The sequence below is a fragment of the Peromyscus californicus genome, unplaced genomic scaffold (genome assembly GCF_007827085.1).
Source record: "Peromyscus californicus insignis strain IS unplaced genomic scaffold, ASM782708v3 Scaffold_4__1_contigs__length_199733344, whole genome shotgun sequence".
NCBI lineage: Eukaryota > Metazoa > Chordata > Mammalia > Rodentia > Cricetidae > Peromyscus > Peromyscus californicus.
In genome coordinates this window covers 150,762,087-150,779,563 of record NW_026294562.1, presented here as the reverse complement: position 1 = coordinate 150,779,563, position 17,477 = coordinate 150,762,087, and the positions used below count along the sequence as shown (strand labels likewise).

The following is a 17,477-nucleotide window of genomic DNA, read 5'->3' as shown; positions in this document are numbered from 1 at the left end:
GGGGACAGAGCAGCGCTATCGCTTACGGATAGTAAAACATAGGGATGTAGCTTCCAGTCGCCACAGGAGACTGGGCAAGTACAGCCTGGAGAGGAAGCCCAGCCTGAGATACCGCCAGGAGTCTTTGGCTAGGTGCCGCTGTTCCCTGACTCCTCGCTCGTCCCTGGCTCCCCGGGGCACTGGAGCTTCCCAGGTGTCCCAAGTGTCTCCGTCGTCCATGACGCCCCAGATGCCCCTGGGTCTGGACTCACAACTTTATAGCACCGCGGGGAGGAAGAGCTCCGGCGGGATACTGCCGCCAGGGCTGGGATACCGGCGGCCTACCATCCGCTTCAGCCTCCACCCCAAGACTTCTCGCCGCCTGTCGCAGCGGTCTGCCTCCCCCTGCCTCTCACACATCAGTGCCTTCAACGAGCTGGCGAAGATGGGCGACCCGGACCTGCTGGAGATGGTGGAGAAGGAAGGTAGGACCGCAGGCCGGCGCTGAACAGGCGCGTGAAACTTCTCCGCGAGTGGTTTCTGGGGGACGTTGGCAGCTGTGGGTCTCTGTCCCGGGGAGGTTCGCAGCAGCATGTGGAGCCCCGTGCTGCGCCGTGCCTGCCAGGCGGTGGGTGACATTCTGCGCCCCCGCGATGTCCCCAATGCACCTGAGCGCCCGGTACCTGCAACCTGTGACTCCCTAGGATATCCGGGCACCTGTCTTGAACCCCACTGACCCCGAGTGATTAGCGTGGTGTGGTGCCCTGGCCAGGGGATCCCACTCTGGAAAGGTGGGTTTTCCAAGGAGAGCGCACAGATGGCGACCTCCTGTAAGGATCTGGTCCTGAGATCTTCCTGTCAGCTCTTTGTGGACCTTCAGACATGTTTTGAGATGGTGATTATGGGAAGGACAGACCTTAAGGTCTAACAGCTTTCTTAAGTTCTAACAGCTTTTGAGAACTCTATAGTGTGTGTGTGTGTGTGTGTGTGTGTGTGTGTGTGTGTGTGTGTGTGTGTGTGTGTGTGTGTGTGAGAGAGAGAGAGAGAGAGAGAGAGAGAGAGAGAGAGAGAAAGAGAGAGAGAGAGAGAGGGCTTTAACTGAAGTCTTACTTCTCTTGAGAACACTAGTCAGTTTCTACTGGGGTTTGCACTGTCTGTCGGTTTGTAGTTTAGTTAACACATTTTTCCTAAACATACAGTTTTCCTGCTGGAATCACCAAGCCTCAATTCTCTTAGTAATTCTGGTTTTTGTTTGTTTGTTCTCTTTTTTTCCCCCCGTTATTTAGATATAAAAGGTGTTTGGGTGTTAGAAGAGGGAAGGGTAAGATCTCTCATTCCGTGGCTCAGCCAGACTCCTGGCAGAGATCCTGTCTCAGACTGAGTGCTGACATTAGAGATCCATTAAAAAGAAAAATTAGAAGATACAAGTATAGTCTTACTATTAGGTCTTAAAGGGACCAAGAAATATTGTTATTGTCTCTTCTACCCCACACCTTTTATTTTTTGTTCTGAAACTGGTCACGGTATAGACCAGGCTGGCCTCAAACATAGAGATATCTGCCTGCCTCTGCCTCCCAAGTGCTGGGATTCAAGGCTTGGGTCACCATCACACTGAACTTCTCTCTTCCCTTTTAAAAAATGGCTTTTTTGAGACATAATCTACATCCCACAAATCTTCCCATTTAAGTATACAGTTGATGGTTTCTGTGTATTGATAGAGTTTTGTGACCATTGCCACAGAGTCATGGGACATCATCTTCATCATTTCAGCTGACCCCCTCTATGTGACCGTTCCCCAACCCCAGCAGGCAGTGCACCTCTTGTCACCGTAGGTTTCCTTAGCTCAGGTATTTCAAGTAAGTGGAATCATGAAGTCTGTGCTCATGATACATTTTTGAAGTTCAGTCACATAGTGTACCATTCCTTTCATTTGACAAGTGGTATTCCCTTGTGGAGGAACGCCACACCCATTCATTTGTCAAATCCTGGACATAAAGCTAATTTCCCTCTTTATGCTACAGTGAATAATACAGCAATGAACACGCATTTGTCAGTTATTGTTTAAACATTGGCGTGTTTTGTTTTTCTTGCATCTATCACAGGAGGTCTATGGAATATGTAGTCACTCTGCACTGACTATTTTAAGACATGGCCACTAAGTGTCTACATAGTTTTCAATCCCACCAGTGGCTTCTGTTTGTCCTTTGAAGGAAAAATATGAAACAAAAAGTATATATGATGTGATAATTTCTGGGTAATAAATAAAAAATATTTCATTGCAGCCACATGGAGATGAACTATTTCAGTCTTTCAGGTATTTGCAGCTCAATGTGATTTAGTCTCAAAGTGAGGCTACTTACTACAAGCTGTGGGGTTAGCAACCCTTTGGCATAAGGACATATGTAGCTTCTGTCTCCCTTAGAAATTTCAGAATGTAGTAGCCGGGCAGTGGTGGCACATGCCTTTAATCCCAGCACTCAGGAGGCAGAGGCAGGAGGATCTCAGTGAGTTCAAAGCCAGCCTGGGCTACAGAGTGAGTTCCAGAAAAGGCTCCAAAGGGACACAGAGAAACCCTGTCTCAAAAAAAAAAAACAAAAAAGAAAAAGAAAAAAAGGAAATTTCAGAATGTTCATGAAGCTCGTCTCTTTTCATGGCAAATGCCACTATAGTACAGGTAATCACAGCTACCCCTCTGATTTGAATGGAGGTGGGAGAAAATTATATTGGTCGAAAGTCTGGTGTCTGCATCCTGTCCATATCTCTGGACCTGGCAGCATGAGAGTCAAGAGATCGGGACTCAGCAGCAGGGATCCTTGCACAACTTTTGTTTTTCTGGGTATGAAATCAGAATGCCCCATGCTTTGGGGTGTTGGTCTGGCTGCCCATTTGTCATAGTCGCTTTCCTATTGCCATAACCAAGACAATTTGTAAAGGAAAACATTTATGGGGCTTAGAGTTCCAGAGGGTTAGAGTCCATAACCATCATGGCACAGAACATGCCAGCAAACATGACATTGGAGCAGGAGCTGAGACCTTACATCCTGATCCACAGGCATAATGCAGAGGGAGAGAGAGAGAGAGAGAGAGAGAGAGAGAGAGAGAGAGAGAGAGAGAGACTAAATGAAATGGAAGTAGTGTGATCTTCTGAAACCTCCGAGTTCACCTCCAATGACATACTTCCTTCAAGAAGGCACACCTCTTAATCTCCCCCAAACAGGTCCACACAGACTGAATTCAAGTATATGAGCCTACAGGGGCCATTCTTATTCAAACTACCACACTGTTGTTTATGCTTCTGTGACTGCTATGGACAAGCTGGCACTGGAAAAAGGAGATTAAAAGTTTCTTGTTGGAAGTTAAAAGCTGAATGTAATGTCATATTATTATAGCTATATTAAACAGTGTCTCTGATAAACCACCTGCCCGTTACGAGATTATTTAAGTTCCCATGCAGTTGTTAGTTGTTCTCAATAGGAATACACTTAAGAAATCTGCTGTTAGGTGACTTCAAAAGCCTGAGTGGTAGAACTTCCTCTTGCACACCAGGAACAGTACAAACTTGGGAACACTAACCCATCTGTGGTCTGATAATGACCGTAACACTGTTTATGGTGCTACATGACTGTGTTTTATTTTGTGCTGCTGGTAAGCATGTAATGTGAGATGATCTCTTGGCAAATGCAGGAGCTATTTGGGGCTTTGGTTTTGCAAGAGAGCATGTTCTTAGTAAGGTGCTTTCCGTGGAAACGTGTCACTCAGTCTGTGCTGGCTTTCCCTTTTAGTGTGTAAATGATGATTCTCCTCAGTGGTTAGTACCACCCTTCCCAGCTCTGGTTGCTTGCCTACAGCAAGTCTCCCATGCTGGGAGACTTTCAAAGTGCTCACATGTTTGACACCCTCAGGCCCCTTGATTTTTTTTTAAACATAAAAAAAAATTGCTGTTTTTTATTTTAGATTGGTTTTTAGATTTGTTTATTTTGTATGAATGAGAGTTTTACCTGTATGTATGTGTAGCACATGCATATATGGTGCCGTCAGAAACCAGAAGAGGGTATTGTATCCCCTGAGACTGAAGTTACAGATGGTTGGGAACTGCCATGTGAGTGCTGAGAATGGAACCTGATCCTCTGCAAGAGCAATATGTGCTCTAAACTGCTGAGCCCTCTTCCCAGCCCCTTATGTTGCTTATCTTTAATTGTATGTCTGTGTGTCTGCCATGTGGATGGGTGCCTGTTAGATGCCAGAAGATAGCCTTGGGTTCCTTGGAGCTGGAATAACAGGCATTTATGAGCTGCCTGATATGGGTGCTGGGAACAGAACCTTGATCCTCTGGAAGAGCACTGTGTACTCTGGACCTCTGAGCCTTCATTCCAGCCCCAGGCCTGTTGTTTGGTGTATAAATGTGTCTGAGATGTGAACATCTGTGTGTGAGATAGCTAACAATCTCTGTGTTTGTTTGTGTGTTCATATGTATGTGTGTGTAATATATTAGGGGAAAACATCTATCCTCCTCAATATTGCTCCTCAGAAGATTCCACACACAGAAAAGTACTCATGAAGTGGTTTGGGGCAAGGCTAGAGAGGAGAATGTCTGAACCACCACAATGTGAAGTATCAGCTGGGCAGAGCCAGCAGAGGCAGTTTACTCTGGAGAAGGAAAGTGTGAGATGAAAGGGCAAAGTGTGAGGGGAGCACAAGCAGGGCTCGGGAGATCGGGAGACTCACAGCATCCTTTGTCAGCATCTTCAAATCCATCGTGTCAAGTTCAGATGAGAGTTTGAAAGAGTTTTTTCTGCCTAATTGTGTGTTAACAGAACAAAGGGAGCAGCAGGTAAAGGAGGGTTTCCTATTTAGAGTTTTCATCTTTCTCGTCATAAAAAACGGAGCCATAAAATGCTCTGTGCACCTCATTTAAGGATGTGCTTTTTGATGACTCTGTGACAGGACCCTATTTGTGTATTGCACTGTTCTTTGGTGTAATTGTGACAATTTTTGTCTTCAAGAAAATAAACCTCCCTGAATTGGTGTCTCCTGCTATCATAACTTGAGAGACAAATGTATATCCCTGAGAGCCTTGCCTCGCCTCTTTGTCATAAGGCTTGTTAATTAATTTTTGTTGCTTTAATGGAATGTCTGATAGCGATAGTATGTGAGGAGCAGAGTAATATTCAGCTCATGGGTTTAGAGCTGAAGAATTGACATATGTGTAGGTTGAGGGCCTTCTGGCTCAGCCACGTGTGATGATGACTGATAGATACCACTGCAGGAGCAAATGCAAGAGAACACTTTATGGTCAGACACAATGCCAGAAGGAATCAGGGCAAGTCGTGCTCTTTCTCTGACAGTTTGCTCTCCTCAGGATGGCTGAGGATCCCCTAGAATTAAAGTAACTTCTTCCCAATGTGATGCCTGCAGTGTTCCAATTATGTGTATCTAGACTCTCCCCTTCCCCTCTCAGCACTGTCACACTAGGAGCCAGACTTCCGGCATGTGAAACTCTGGAAGACACACTCAGACCATATCCAAACCATAGCACAAAGGCATGTAAAAATCAGCAGTCTTCATTCCCAAATCAAACGAGAACTGTTTGGGGCACTGTTGAATCTTGAGCTACATATTGAGGCAGTATTCACTGGGAAAGCCCTTGCCATGTGGTTTTGTATGTGATACACCTTTCAGAGGACTTGTTATTTCTGTTCTCCTCTCTTGCATGAAAAAGTTCACACTCAGAAAATGCAATCATTGTTGATTAATGTGCATGTTGTGCTTATAAGTGTCAACATCTTAAGAGCACCTCCTGTAACACAAGACATGAATATACAAATAATTATCAGAGCTTCATTCTGAGACGTAACCCAACTAATTAATTTATATAACTTTGGAAAATGATTTAGGAATATCAAATATCCCAGAAATAGCAACAACATCAACAAGGATCTCCTACACACCAAGTGTACACATCAGTTCATTGAATGCTCACACACCTTATGGGATGAAGATGGCATTGCGCCACTGATGTGTCAGCTGAAAGCTTTGTGTTCATGCCATACTCTTGCAAAGGAAGCTCTGGATGCTGTGTCTGTTTGCCATGATGCATTATGTCCCTGTGTACGGTACCCACCCTTTATTTGTAAGGAACACAGTTTGAGGACCAAGTGGGAGCCTGAAAATGTAGCTAACAGGAAACCCTGTTATCTTTCTATATCATGACTATGCTTAAGTTTAATTTCTAAATTAGTCAACATGAGATGACCAACTATAACTAACAACAAAGAAATGACTGTCACCACATACTGTAATAAAGTTATGTGAATATGGTCTGTCTCTTTCCCTCACAATGATTAATGCTGTTGTGCCCAGCCTTCTGTGAGTCTTTATGAACACCATTGTCTTGCACAACTTGTGAAGAGGTATTGAGCTTCCTACATCACTGTCAACTGAGAGATTTTTCTGGGCTGTATTGTTTCCTAGATTGTGAAGACCCCACATAACTGGTAGTTTTATATTTTCTACATTTTCAGAATTTATGCTCACTCTTCCTGGAGTTTTATTTGTTGGAGATGGTCTGTAAGTGGTAACATTTTATATGACTTCTATTGAGATATTTCTCCAAAAATATATTGTTGTGTAGGAAGTTATTGACTTGTGAGATATGTTTCAGTGTATTCCCAAATTGTAGCCCTCAGATATTAAGAATCAAATCTGCATGTGTCAATCTGTAGTGTCAGGAACTTGCTGAGAATGTGTGTCCAAATGACTTAATATTTGACCACTGTGAAGATATCTGGGTGCTTAGAGAGTAATTTTGTCTACTTAAAATGTTACATAACTCTGATAAATCCAGAAAATAACAGTAAAAAATATTATCTCTCACAGAAAGAGAGAGCAAATAGGTAGGTTCTGTGATTCCCACTGGATGGGCTTTCCCAAGGCTTGGGCTCTGGTTGATGAGTGTGTTGTTCAGAGTTGCATTTGTTTCCTGGTGAATGAGATTGTGTCTTTATGATAATAATGAGTTTTTAGAAAGAGACATCCTTTGGAGGCTGATTTGAACATTTTAGCTCCCAGAATATCTTACGTTATTTCAGTTATTTTTCTTTGAATTTTGTTTGGTTTATTGAATTCCTATTTCTTCCTTATGAAGACTTTTGAACAAGAGTAGTCTGCAGACAAAATTCTAAATGGTCTTAGTAAATAAGAAACACAGAGCCAAATACAGAGTTAAAGCCTAAGAGATCAGAGCACCAGCGAAGCCCAAGACTACCTCTAGTTTACCAGTCACTGCCATCCTTCCCCTGAGAGAGACACCTTCTTCTGTGTGACCTGTCTTTTTATTGCCTTTCTGTTCTACCTGCTCATTGGCTCTAAACCCAAACACATGATCTCCTCATTACTGCCTGTCTATACAGACCTCCAGGTCTCTATGGTTCATACTGAGATTAAAGGTTCATGTCACCACGCTTGGCTGTGTCCTTGACTACACAGAGACTCTGCCTGCCATGTGATCACATTAAGGACATGTGCCACCACCATCAGACTTCTGCTAAATGGCTTGCTTTTAGCTCTGATCCCCAGGCAACTTTATTTATTAACATACAAATAAAATCACATTTCAGCACAAATAAAATATCACCATAGTAGTCAGCATAACGGATCTTTCTTTTTTTTATTTCCTCTAGGCTTAAGATCCAAAGAAAAAGAGTATGCTTTCCAAAGTCCTGAGGTAAGTCCAATGTCTGTGTATTAGCTCACTATATGTAAAATACAAAGATGAAGTCAAGGTTAGCACCTCAGCTATGTAGCTGCCTCAGACCCTACTTATCCACTCCTGTAATGCACTGTGGTCTCTCTTCTCTCACTTGCTCATCTTTTAGTGTGAGACAGATCCCATGCCTCATTTACTATTTAAATTTAACATTAGATTGGTATTCTCACTCAAGAAAACCTACCCTTTCTGAATAGTTTGGCTGTCAGCCAGTTGCTTGATTTAAGAGTCTCACAAGTTTGAAAATTCCTTTAAAAACTGAGTTTTAAAGTGAACAGGAGCAAGCTAGTGTAGTATTGGAAAGCAGTCATAAGTTTGAATTGATATTGAGGTTTCCTGTACAGTAAGTTCAGATGTGCTGGGGTTTGAACTGCAAGATGATGACTTTCAGCCTAACACCGTGGGGAAGTGTAATGCTGGTGTGTGTGATATCTGTTTACACCACGCTTGTTAGTATGGAATATATTGTTATCAAGGGCTATGTCTGGTTCAAGTGACTCAAGAGTTAGGAACCTACTTTAAACTAAAACAATAAAATCAGATACAGTTGGTCTCTGTATCTGCAAGTCCCAGATGGGTGTAGTCACTTGGAGAGAGGAAAAGTGAGCATGCTGCGCACCTCAAATACACATGATGGAGTAATGTGATGATTTGTAAGTCCTCTGAATGAATAAGATCACATTTTGTTACTTGTAGAAGTTTGTGACATCCATCCACTTATCACTGTTGTTCCACTTTGTACCACTTAATTGGTTAGTGGCTGGGGACTGGGAAGGAGGCACATGTAAAAGGCTTGCCACTGTTGAGGGAACCATAGGCTTGACCATAGGAAGGATTCTTCTTATGCATAACAGGTCTAGGTCAAGGGAGACAATGAAATACTTAGACAAGAGTTTTTAAAAAGAAGAAAACTATATCAGTTTATGTTTCAAGCTGAAGACATAATTGTAGTTTTGGGGGCCAAATCAGAACAAGTTTATCTTTTCCCTAAGGCTAGAGAGAGTCAAGTTCCCTGCCAAGTACCTGTGAGGACATTACTGTGTGGGTTTCTTCAGCCATTTCATATGTAAAACAACTGTTCTTTCGGTATGATCAGAGAATGCAGATGTGGGATTGCAAGGCTAAGGGATAGAGTAAAAACAATCTGAGTTCCTTTATTGTCTTCATGGTAGAAATGTACCACTTATTTCTTACATAATTTTTATGGTTTTTAAAAGATTCCTTTTGTTTCTATTAAAATGCATATGTGTGTGTGGCGCACACATGTGTTCGGGCACCCATGGAGATCAGAAGAAGGTGCAGGAGTTCCAGGTGGTGCTAGGAACCAAGCTCAGGTCCTCCAGAAGAGCAACAATCATTCTTAACCTTTGAGACATCTGTGCTGTGGGATGGTCTGTATGTCAAATGTATTGCTGATTGGTCAATGAATAAATCACTGATTGGTCAGTGGCCAGGCAGGAAGTATAGGCGGGACTAACAGAGAGGAGAATTGAGAGAACAGGAAGCTGGGTGAGAGAGACACTGCCAGCTGCCATGATGAGAAAGAGCATGTGAAGATGCCGGTAAGCCACGAGCCATGTGGCAAGGTATAGATTAATGGAAATGGATTAATTTAAGCTGTAAGAACAGTTAGCAAGAAGCCTGCCACGGCCATACAGTTTGTAAGCAATATAAGTCCCTGTGTTTACTTGGTCGGGTCTGAGCGGCTGTGGGACTGGCAGGTGAGAGAGATTTGTTCTGACTGTGGGCCAGGCAGGAAAACTCTAGCAACACATCTGTCTCTTCATCATTTGTTTGTAGAGGCTACCATTTCAGGACTTTCTGATGGGTTAATTTTATTTGATATTTTGTTATAGTTTGATGAACAAGTAGAATTCACAAGTGTAACTTAGGTAAGCTGAAGTAGTTTGAATTTACCTGTGCTTATCACTGTCTTCATCATTGCTAAGAAGGCAGAGAGAGTGTTGTTGCTTCCTGGCAATTTCACTGTGTAAGCTCTACAGCACAGGAGCGTATTCCCAAAAGCTCCTGAGGTATCCTTAATCCATACTAACTGTTTTTTCAAAACCAATTTGCCCAGAACCAACCAGTCATAGTGAGATGCTAGATATGATGCTCCCAAAAGGAGATAACTGAGTACCCAGTGTGGATATGGACTTCAGGTTACTTCTGTTAGCTGGGGCTGCTCCTGATCCCAGTCCTGGAAATTCAGAAAGTGGGCAGGTGAGAGAGACCTCAGGAGCCAGTTCTGTGGTGTGTGGACCACTGAATAACAAGTGGATTGAAAACCCATGTGCAAGAAAGCAGAAATGTTTTAGTTGCAAGTGGCTTGTGTGTATCATACGTACACAGGGATTTTCTTGAATTGTGTACTTTTTTTAATGAATGATGTGTCATCTTCAAAGCTACAACTTTTTAATAATTTCAAGCCAAAGCCAAGAAGCATAAAACATCTAGTCAGTGATGTGTATTCCCTGTTGGTCCTGCTCAGAATCCTAAACCTACTAGAGCTCCTGGTTATTTTACTGTGATGTACAAGTTTTTAAGCTTTTCACTTGTTGCAGGTTGTCTCATGACTTAGTAGAGCGTCCTCTACAATATCCCTTTTCCTTTCTCTGTTCTTCTCATCTTCTTTTTTCTTTCCAACCATACACAGACACATGTACAGATACATACACACACACATGCATGCATGTACATATATTTGCAACTTCTTATACCTTTTCAGATGGGGAAATAGAGTTCATATTTCATGGTGCAGTATTTCTACAGAGAGAACCTTGCTGTTCTTGCTTTGGGAAATTAAATGCTATGTTTTTTTTACTTGGGCTATCCTTAACAGCTCTGTATCTCCCTCTCCCTCATCCACTTTTTGCTATTGACAGAGCCCGGACACCAGAGAGACCAGCTTCCTCATCTCTAAAGAGCGACAGCCATCGGTAAGCAGTAATCCATGCTTCCTTTCTTGGATGAACAGATACAGGTGTCCTTCTGTGACCTGAACTGGGGATTCTGTCACTTAAAGCCCAGGTCTTCATGTGTGCTATCTGAGAATGTATTACTTTTGGAAAAATTCTTTAAGAAAAAAAATTACATCAGACATGGTCATGAAAATGCCATACAGAGGGCATCAGTTTGCACTTTAATAAGTCCTGGTGTTGTAGAAGCTTCATCAAAGCCACCTTGTGTTTATGGGGGTGGGGGGGTCTTGGACTTGAACCCTCAGCCTTCTTACTCCATTACAGTATGCTTCCTTATAAATTGATGACTAATAATAATCGTAATTTAAACTTTAAAAATTAAATTTAGATCCAACTCAGAAGTTATTGAACTTTAAATTTGATTAAGTTTAGGTGTTTTTTTTTAAATTTACTGACTAAATAAGGCTGGTATTTGGGAAGACAAGAAATGGAGTTCAAGTTTCCTCTGACATTGTCTTTGAGGGTCCTTAACTGTGCTTAGTAGCCATGTCTCCTCTGCATGGTTGAGACAACTCTGAGTACTTTCTTGTATCTGGTGACCTCCAGGATCTATGTTGCCCTTCTACTTCGTAGAGTGCACCTCAGCTGCGGCATTCCTAATGTGTTTCTTGGGACTCAAACTGGACATGAAAAAAGTAAAAACTGTCACCAGCTTGGCATCATATCCTGGGCACATTGTGATGCTTTAGCCTTGATTATTTGGCTTAAAGTGGGTTTGCTCTCAGGTTTCTCCACTACAATGTTTCTGTGTGTTTCTCTTCTTCTATTCTGTACTAGACTCTGGGTCAGTTTGCAGTGTGTACGTAGGGGTTGGGGTTGTGCTTAATCTTAAAAGTAGATAATAGTAACTTTTTTTACTGTCACTACCAGTAGAAGCTTGAACCCAGGGCATTCTAGACAAAATTCTACCATTAAGCCACAATCCCCTACCCTAGAGTTCTTCTGTGGCCTTCCCTTCCCTCCCCTTCCTTCCTCTGCGTCAACTCATAGATATTTATTTTATATCTTGTGTTATAAACTCAGCAATACTGTAATTCGTTGCATTAGAGAGCTTTTTAGTGAAGTCTGTATAACTTGAACACACTCCATTATTGTGTTCTGTTTTATTTTTGATGTTTTCTTCATTTCTGATACTACAAGGTACTGCAAGTTCATCTTATACATTTCTTTCCTTAATCCTAGAATGAATCACTCCTCTAGAGAACTTTGGTTTTCATTACAACCAGTTACCATGAAGTGTATCTGTCTCCGTCAAGATCTTTTTAGACATATTCAAAGTGGGATGATTTAAGGTTCACTTGTCCGGTCTGTATAAGTGCAGGAGATTCCCAACATGCACAGCTATACCAGCCATGAACCCAGTACTGTGCATGGGACTAGGGAGCAGAGGAAAGGGACTGTTTCTGGAACCCAGAAGGAGAAAATCAAGTACATGAGACATTCTTGAATTTAAACACAGGAAGGTGAGGAGGGCTGGAAAAACGCATCCTGGTTTTCGGTTGGAGTATCATTGGACTATTTTCTTTTTCTAAAATAAATGTAAAAATGTTTTTAAAATTCAGTTTCCCTTCTTTTTTCTTTACTGGCCTCTACCTTTTGTGTTCTCTTTAAGGAATATTTTCATGCATCAATATAAGGGAAATTTTCTCTGATTTTCTTCTGCAAAATAGCTTTTAGTTGTGTTTAGTCTATGGCCCCTTTTGGGTTAACTTTCATCACCTCAGAGATTATGAAGCTCATCATGCCACCCTAGGGTGTGGTGATATATTGTGTACCCTAATAAAACTTGCCTGAAGATTAGAGAACAGAACAAGTCACTAGATTAAACATAGAGACCAGGCAGTGGTGGCACATGCCTATAATCCTAGCACTCAGGAGGCAGAGATCCATCTGGATCTCTGTGAATTCAAAGCCACCCGGGACTACATGAGATTGACTCAGCCTAGGAGAGGAACAGAGCCAGGCAGTGGTGGCACACAACTTTAATCCCAATACTTGGGAGTCACATACCTTTAATCCCAGCACTAAGAAGGAAGTGATATGGATGGGCAGAGAAAGGTATATAAGGCATGAGGAGACAGGAACTAAGGCTTTTGGCTGGAGGCCTTTTCAGGTTGAGGACTCCTAGAGGTAAAATGTGGTAGTGGCTTATTCCTTTGTCTCTCTGATCTTTCAGCATTTAACCCAATATCTGGCTCCCGGCTTTTTATTATTAAAATACCTATTTAGATTTCACACTACGCCAGTGTCCTCATGTCTCTTAGTGAATCTATAGTCAATTCAGGGAAGTCAACAGTGACTGACAATAATCCTCAAATCTCACAAAAGATGCCAAGAAAATCAGAGCACAGAGGGGAATAACTTCAGACCAGCTGAAGAATGTAGTTTATGCAATGTCTGACATCCAGCATGCACCCATGTGTCCACAGCAGTAACCCTTCTATCTGCACACACAAAGGCTCATTAGTTCTCAGAAGAGCAATTTCACACTGTCTTAGGGTTTCTGTTGCTTCGATGAAACACCATGACTCAAAAGCAAGTTGAGAAAGAAAAGGTTTGTTTGGCTTATACTTCCATAGTACTGTTCACCCCAGAAGGAAATCAGGACGGAACTCAAGCATGGCAGGAACCTGGAGGCAGGAGGAGACCATGAAGGGGTCTACTTACGGGCTTGTTCATTATGTCTTGCTCAGCTTGCTTTCTTATAGAACCCAGGACTACCAGCCTAGGGATGGCATCACCCACAATAGGCTGGGCCCTCCTCCCCATCAGTCACTAATTAAAAAAATGCCTTACAGGCATGCCTACAACCTGATCTTATAGAGGCATTTTCTCAACTGAGGTTTCCTCCTTTCGGATAACTCTAGCTTGGGTCAAGTTATCAAAATACTACCCAGCGCAGGCACCAGCCAGCACCAGCTGCTTAGGCCTCCACAGCCTTGAAGCAGATGTCCTTTAATGATAATTTATGTGATTATTTATCTTTTCACTTTTATTTAATATAAGCAATGTGGGCCTTTGGATGTTATGGGTTTGATTTTTTTTTTTCAAGTCTTAGTTTCCTTCTCACAGCACTGAGGATTGAATACAGGGCCTGCTAGGCGAGCTTAACCAATGAGCTCTTTCAGATAGCGTCCATTCTCCCTTCTACCAACTTCAGGTAATTTCCTTGGTGTCTTAAATGATACCATGGTAATAAAAGATTGAAGACAATTCATTATGTCAGTAGTTGAATGCTATGCCTTTTCACCTCAGTATTTGGGGAAGTCATAGAATGTTTAAAATTAAGCCCCATGCAATTTTTTTTTTCTTTCTTAATCTCCTGGAGACAAAGTGTAGCTGTGTTCCCTGGGCTGGTTTGGAATGTCCAGTCCTGCTTCAGGCCTGCTGGGATCATAGGTGTATATCACCACGCTCTACTGCTATGCAAATTTCCCACACTATGAGTCACCCAGAGTAATGTCAGGGTTTTGCTATATTTGTTGGTAGAAGAACATTTAACAGACTACATCACTTGGCTTTTCTGTTTAACACATTTTTGTTTATCATTTCTTTTCTTTCTCAGCTAAGTTCCAAACATATTTTAAAAGTCGTTTTAATAAAGGATTTGTCCATTTACAACTTTTTCCTATTCATTATTTTCATTCTTTTTCTTCCCATTTTTTCCTTCCTTCCTGTTCACTTCCTCTGAGGTTGGACTTTAAATGTTGTAGACACATACTGAAGGTTTATGCTGTACCAGGGGTAGGATTGACAGCCCTGTAGTGTGGATAACGCTTAAGAGGTGAAAGGATTCACCGAGACACACATTAAGCAGAAGTGGAGAGTTTATCGGCTTCCCTGTAGCACAGCAGCAGTGGACACGGGCTTTCTGAGGGGCGGCATCTTCGCAGGCATTCAGACTGTTTCAGTGTCATGATGATTTGGAATAATTAATGCTGGGGCTTGTTGTAGCTAGCAACACTTGGTGTTGAGGCAGAGTAGGTCTTGCTAAGTCAGAAACGTCTCAGCTTGCTCTAGCCTGATGTTCACACCATGAAACCAGGGCTTGCTATGATAAACTCGTTCCAGGTAGGTGGTAGCTGTAAGCAAACCCCTCCTATGAGGGAACAACAGCCTTACTCCAAGGCTGGAATGTCTCAACATAGTCATCCACTAGAGAGCATAGCTTTATTCATGTGTGCCTGTGTGTTGGAATCTTGAAGCCCAAGTGGAATTGTGCTGACTCTCCGTTGGTTGCTTCACAGCCTGAGAAGAGATTCAATTTGTTCCTGAGGAGGCGTCTTATGGTAAAACAGTACTGGCTGCTGATGCCTGTGCCTGAGTGTCTGTAGTAACAGCCTGGTGCTTTCTGAATTCTGAATTCAGTTCCACGAATGCCATAAACACGGGGTGGGGGTGTTGATCACTGATTCTCAGTTCCCAGGGACTTGGCATTTAACCGTGGTGGTTCTCAATCTTTTCCATTTGATGAGCCCACTTCCTAAAAGCATGTGTGCAAACACAGACAGTGTGAACAGCTTCAGAGGCTCAAGAACCACCAGTTAGGTAAATCATAGCAAGCTAGACCCTAACTGGGTACTGCTTTGTAGTAACTGGGCATCTCTAAGGACAAATAAACACACAAATATATATATATATATATATATATATATATATATATATATATATATATATATATATATATATATATATATTCTAAAATGTGTTCTTTATGACATGTTTTCAGCAAAATAAAAGCATGGCGTATTTTAATAGCTTCCAGTTGTCTGTAACAAAATGAATGGATTTTTTTTTTTCTGCCCCATTGAGTTCTAAACAAATTTTGTTAAGAATCTGAAGACTTGGGACTGGAGAGATGACTCAGTGTTTATGAGAACTGGCTGTTCTTCCAGAGGTCATGGGTTTGAACCTCAGCAACACATGGTGGCTGACAGTCATTTGTAACTCCAGTCCTAAAGAAATCCTAGGGTTGGCTTTTCTGAACAATACGAACGCTCCTAAAATCATTAATGATGAACTAGAGAAGCATGGATATTTCTGTTTCTTTGTTCATTTCCCGACTCTTATCCTCATATGCCTTGAGAACCTCTTTCTCCCCCATCACAACCAGCAGCAACCCATAGGTAAATAGAATTACTGCGTTCACAGACCACAGATCAGGCACAAGGTTTCTGTCCTGTTTGTGGCCGGGCACCACTTGTCCCTTTTATGGGGACTCTCAGCTGGGCTGACAGGTGCAGCTCAGGGGCTGCAGAAGATGCTCCCAGGCCAGCAGAGATATCTGCTGAGAAAAATCCAGAGATCTAGCTCCCATCCACCAGTTCCAGGAAGACCTCCCACCAACCATTGCATGATGCTCAGCCTCTCACAGGGGGTTGTCACTCAAAAGCACAAAGTATCCTACTTTTTATATGGATGGTGAGGAATACAAAATCAAATGTGGAATTTCTTTTGTTTCCCGTGAAATGCTCAGTAAGGTTTTTTTGTTCGTTTTATTTTGTTTTGCTATCATGAAAGGGAAGTTCATGGGCTGGACATCATGTAAAGGAGTTCATGGGCTGGACATTATTAAAATGAGAAATTTCATAAAATCATAAAGAAAAGATGAATTGTAGCTCACTTGAGACATAGATGACAGATATTTGTAGGACTTAGCTATGGTGAGGCCACTGGCCAACTACCTGCTTCTGATTCTTAACTGCACCTTAGTTTTTGATTATGCCCTGGAAGAAGTGTGTAAGAAATGCATTACTTAGTAGACTAATTGGTGTGGTGTTTCATTAAAACCACACATTTCTGTCTGAGCTTGCATTTTACTGTCAATGTATAAGTATATTCATTGTATATTTTGGCCTAATTGCAGCACTTTTGTGAGAGCATGTGGTTAATGTGTTTAAGCATGCGACTAATATGTTTCAGCCTTTCCTAAGTATGTATCATTTAACCCTCTTGGTGGAATTCTACGTTATAAAAGGGACCTGATCTCTGTTATGTTTTGTCTTGACTTGCTGTGTTAAGAATGGAAAAGGGAAGTGGTGGCCGAAGTGCAGTCATTTCCCTTCACGTTTTTGCCTTCATGTAAAGTCCTATCACTTATGTCTTCTACAGTTTCAAAGAAGTGAGCAAAGCAAAGACTCAATCTTCTTCAGAGATGGAATTAGGCAGATTGACTTTGTCCTTTCCTATGTGGAAGATCCAAAGAAAGACTCGGAGATAAAGGCAGTAAGTGCTTATGTGGGAGAAGCGGGGAAGGAAGAGGAAGACTCTTTAGAAAGAACCTACTGAGAGGCCACTGCGCATGCAATTCACATTTGTTTCCTGAATGCTTTGGAGACAATGACGGCAGCAACTTCTTTCTCCTCCCCTGTCCTCCTCTTCTCTCTTCCCACTTCTCTTTCTATGTAACTGATATCTATTTCATACACCTTGCTTTAGATATTAAGTGTGACCCCTCGCATAGAGGATTTATCCCTGAATCTAGTGCAGTGGTTCTCAACCTTCCTAATGCTGTGATCCTTTAATACAGTTCCTCATGTTGTGGTGACCCCCAGCCATACAATTATTACATTACTGCTTCATAACTGTCCTTTGGCTAATGTTATGAGTTGTAATGTAAACATCTGATATGCAGGATATCTGGTATGTGACCCTCAAGAGGTCATGAACCACAGATTAAGAACCACTGAGCTAGTATCTCCTTTTCATATGCAGTTTTCATCTTCAAAGCGTATGGTCAACCGATCTAATGA

At 42.1% G+C, this 17,477-nt stretch overlaps 1 protein-coding gene across 1 annotated transcript in view; it reads left to right on the top strand.

Moving 5' to 3' along the window:
- Positions 1-571: 571 nt before the first annotated feature.
- Positions 572-17,477, top strand: part of Ano5 (anoctamin 5) — a 70,716-nt gene continuing 53,810 nt past the window's right edge. Inside the window, exons 1-6 of the mRNA XM_052760225.1 lie at positions 572-658; positions 1,698-1,807; positions 9,907-9,967; positions 10,630-10,683; positions 14,973-15,014; positions 16,837-16,950. Coding sequence (XP_052616185.1) covers positions 572-658; positions 1,698-1,807; positions 9,907-9,967; positions 10,630-10,683; positions 14,973-15,014; positions 16,837-16,950 — 468 coding nt within the window. The remainder of the gene's footprint in view (positions 659-1,697; positions 1,808-9,906; positions 9,968-10,629; positions 10,684-14,972; positions 15,015-16,836; positions 16,951-17,477) is intronic.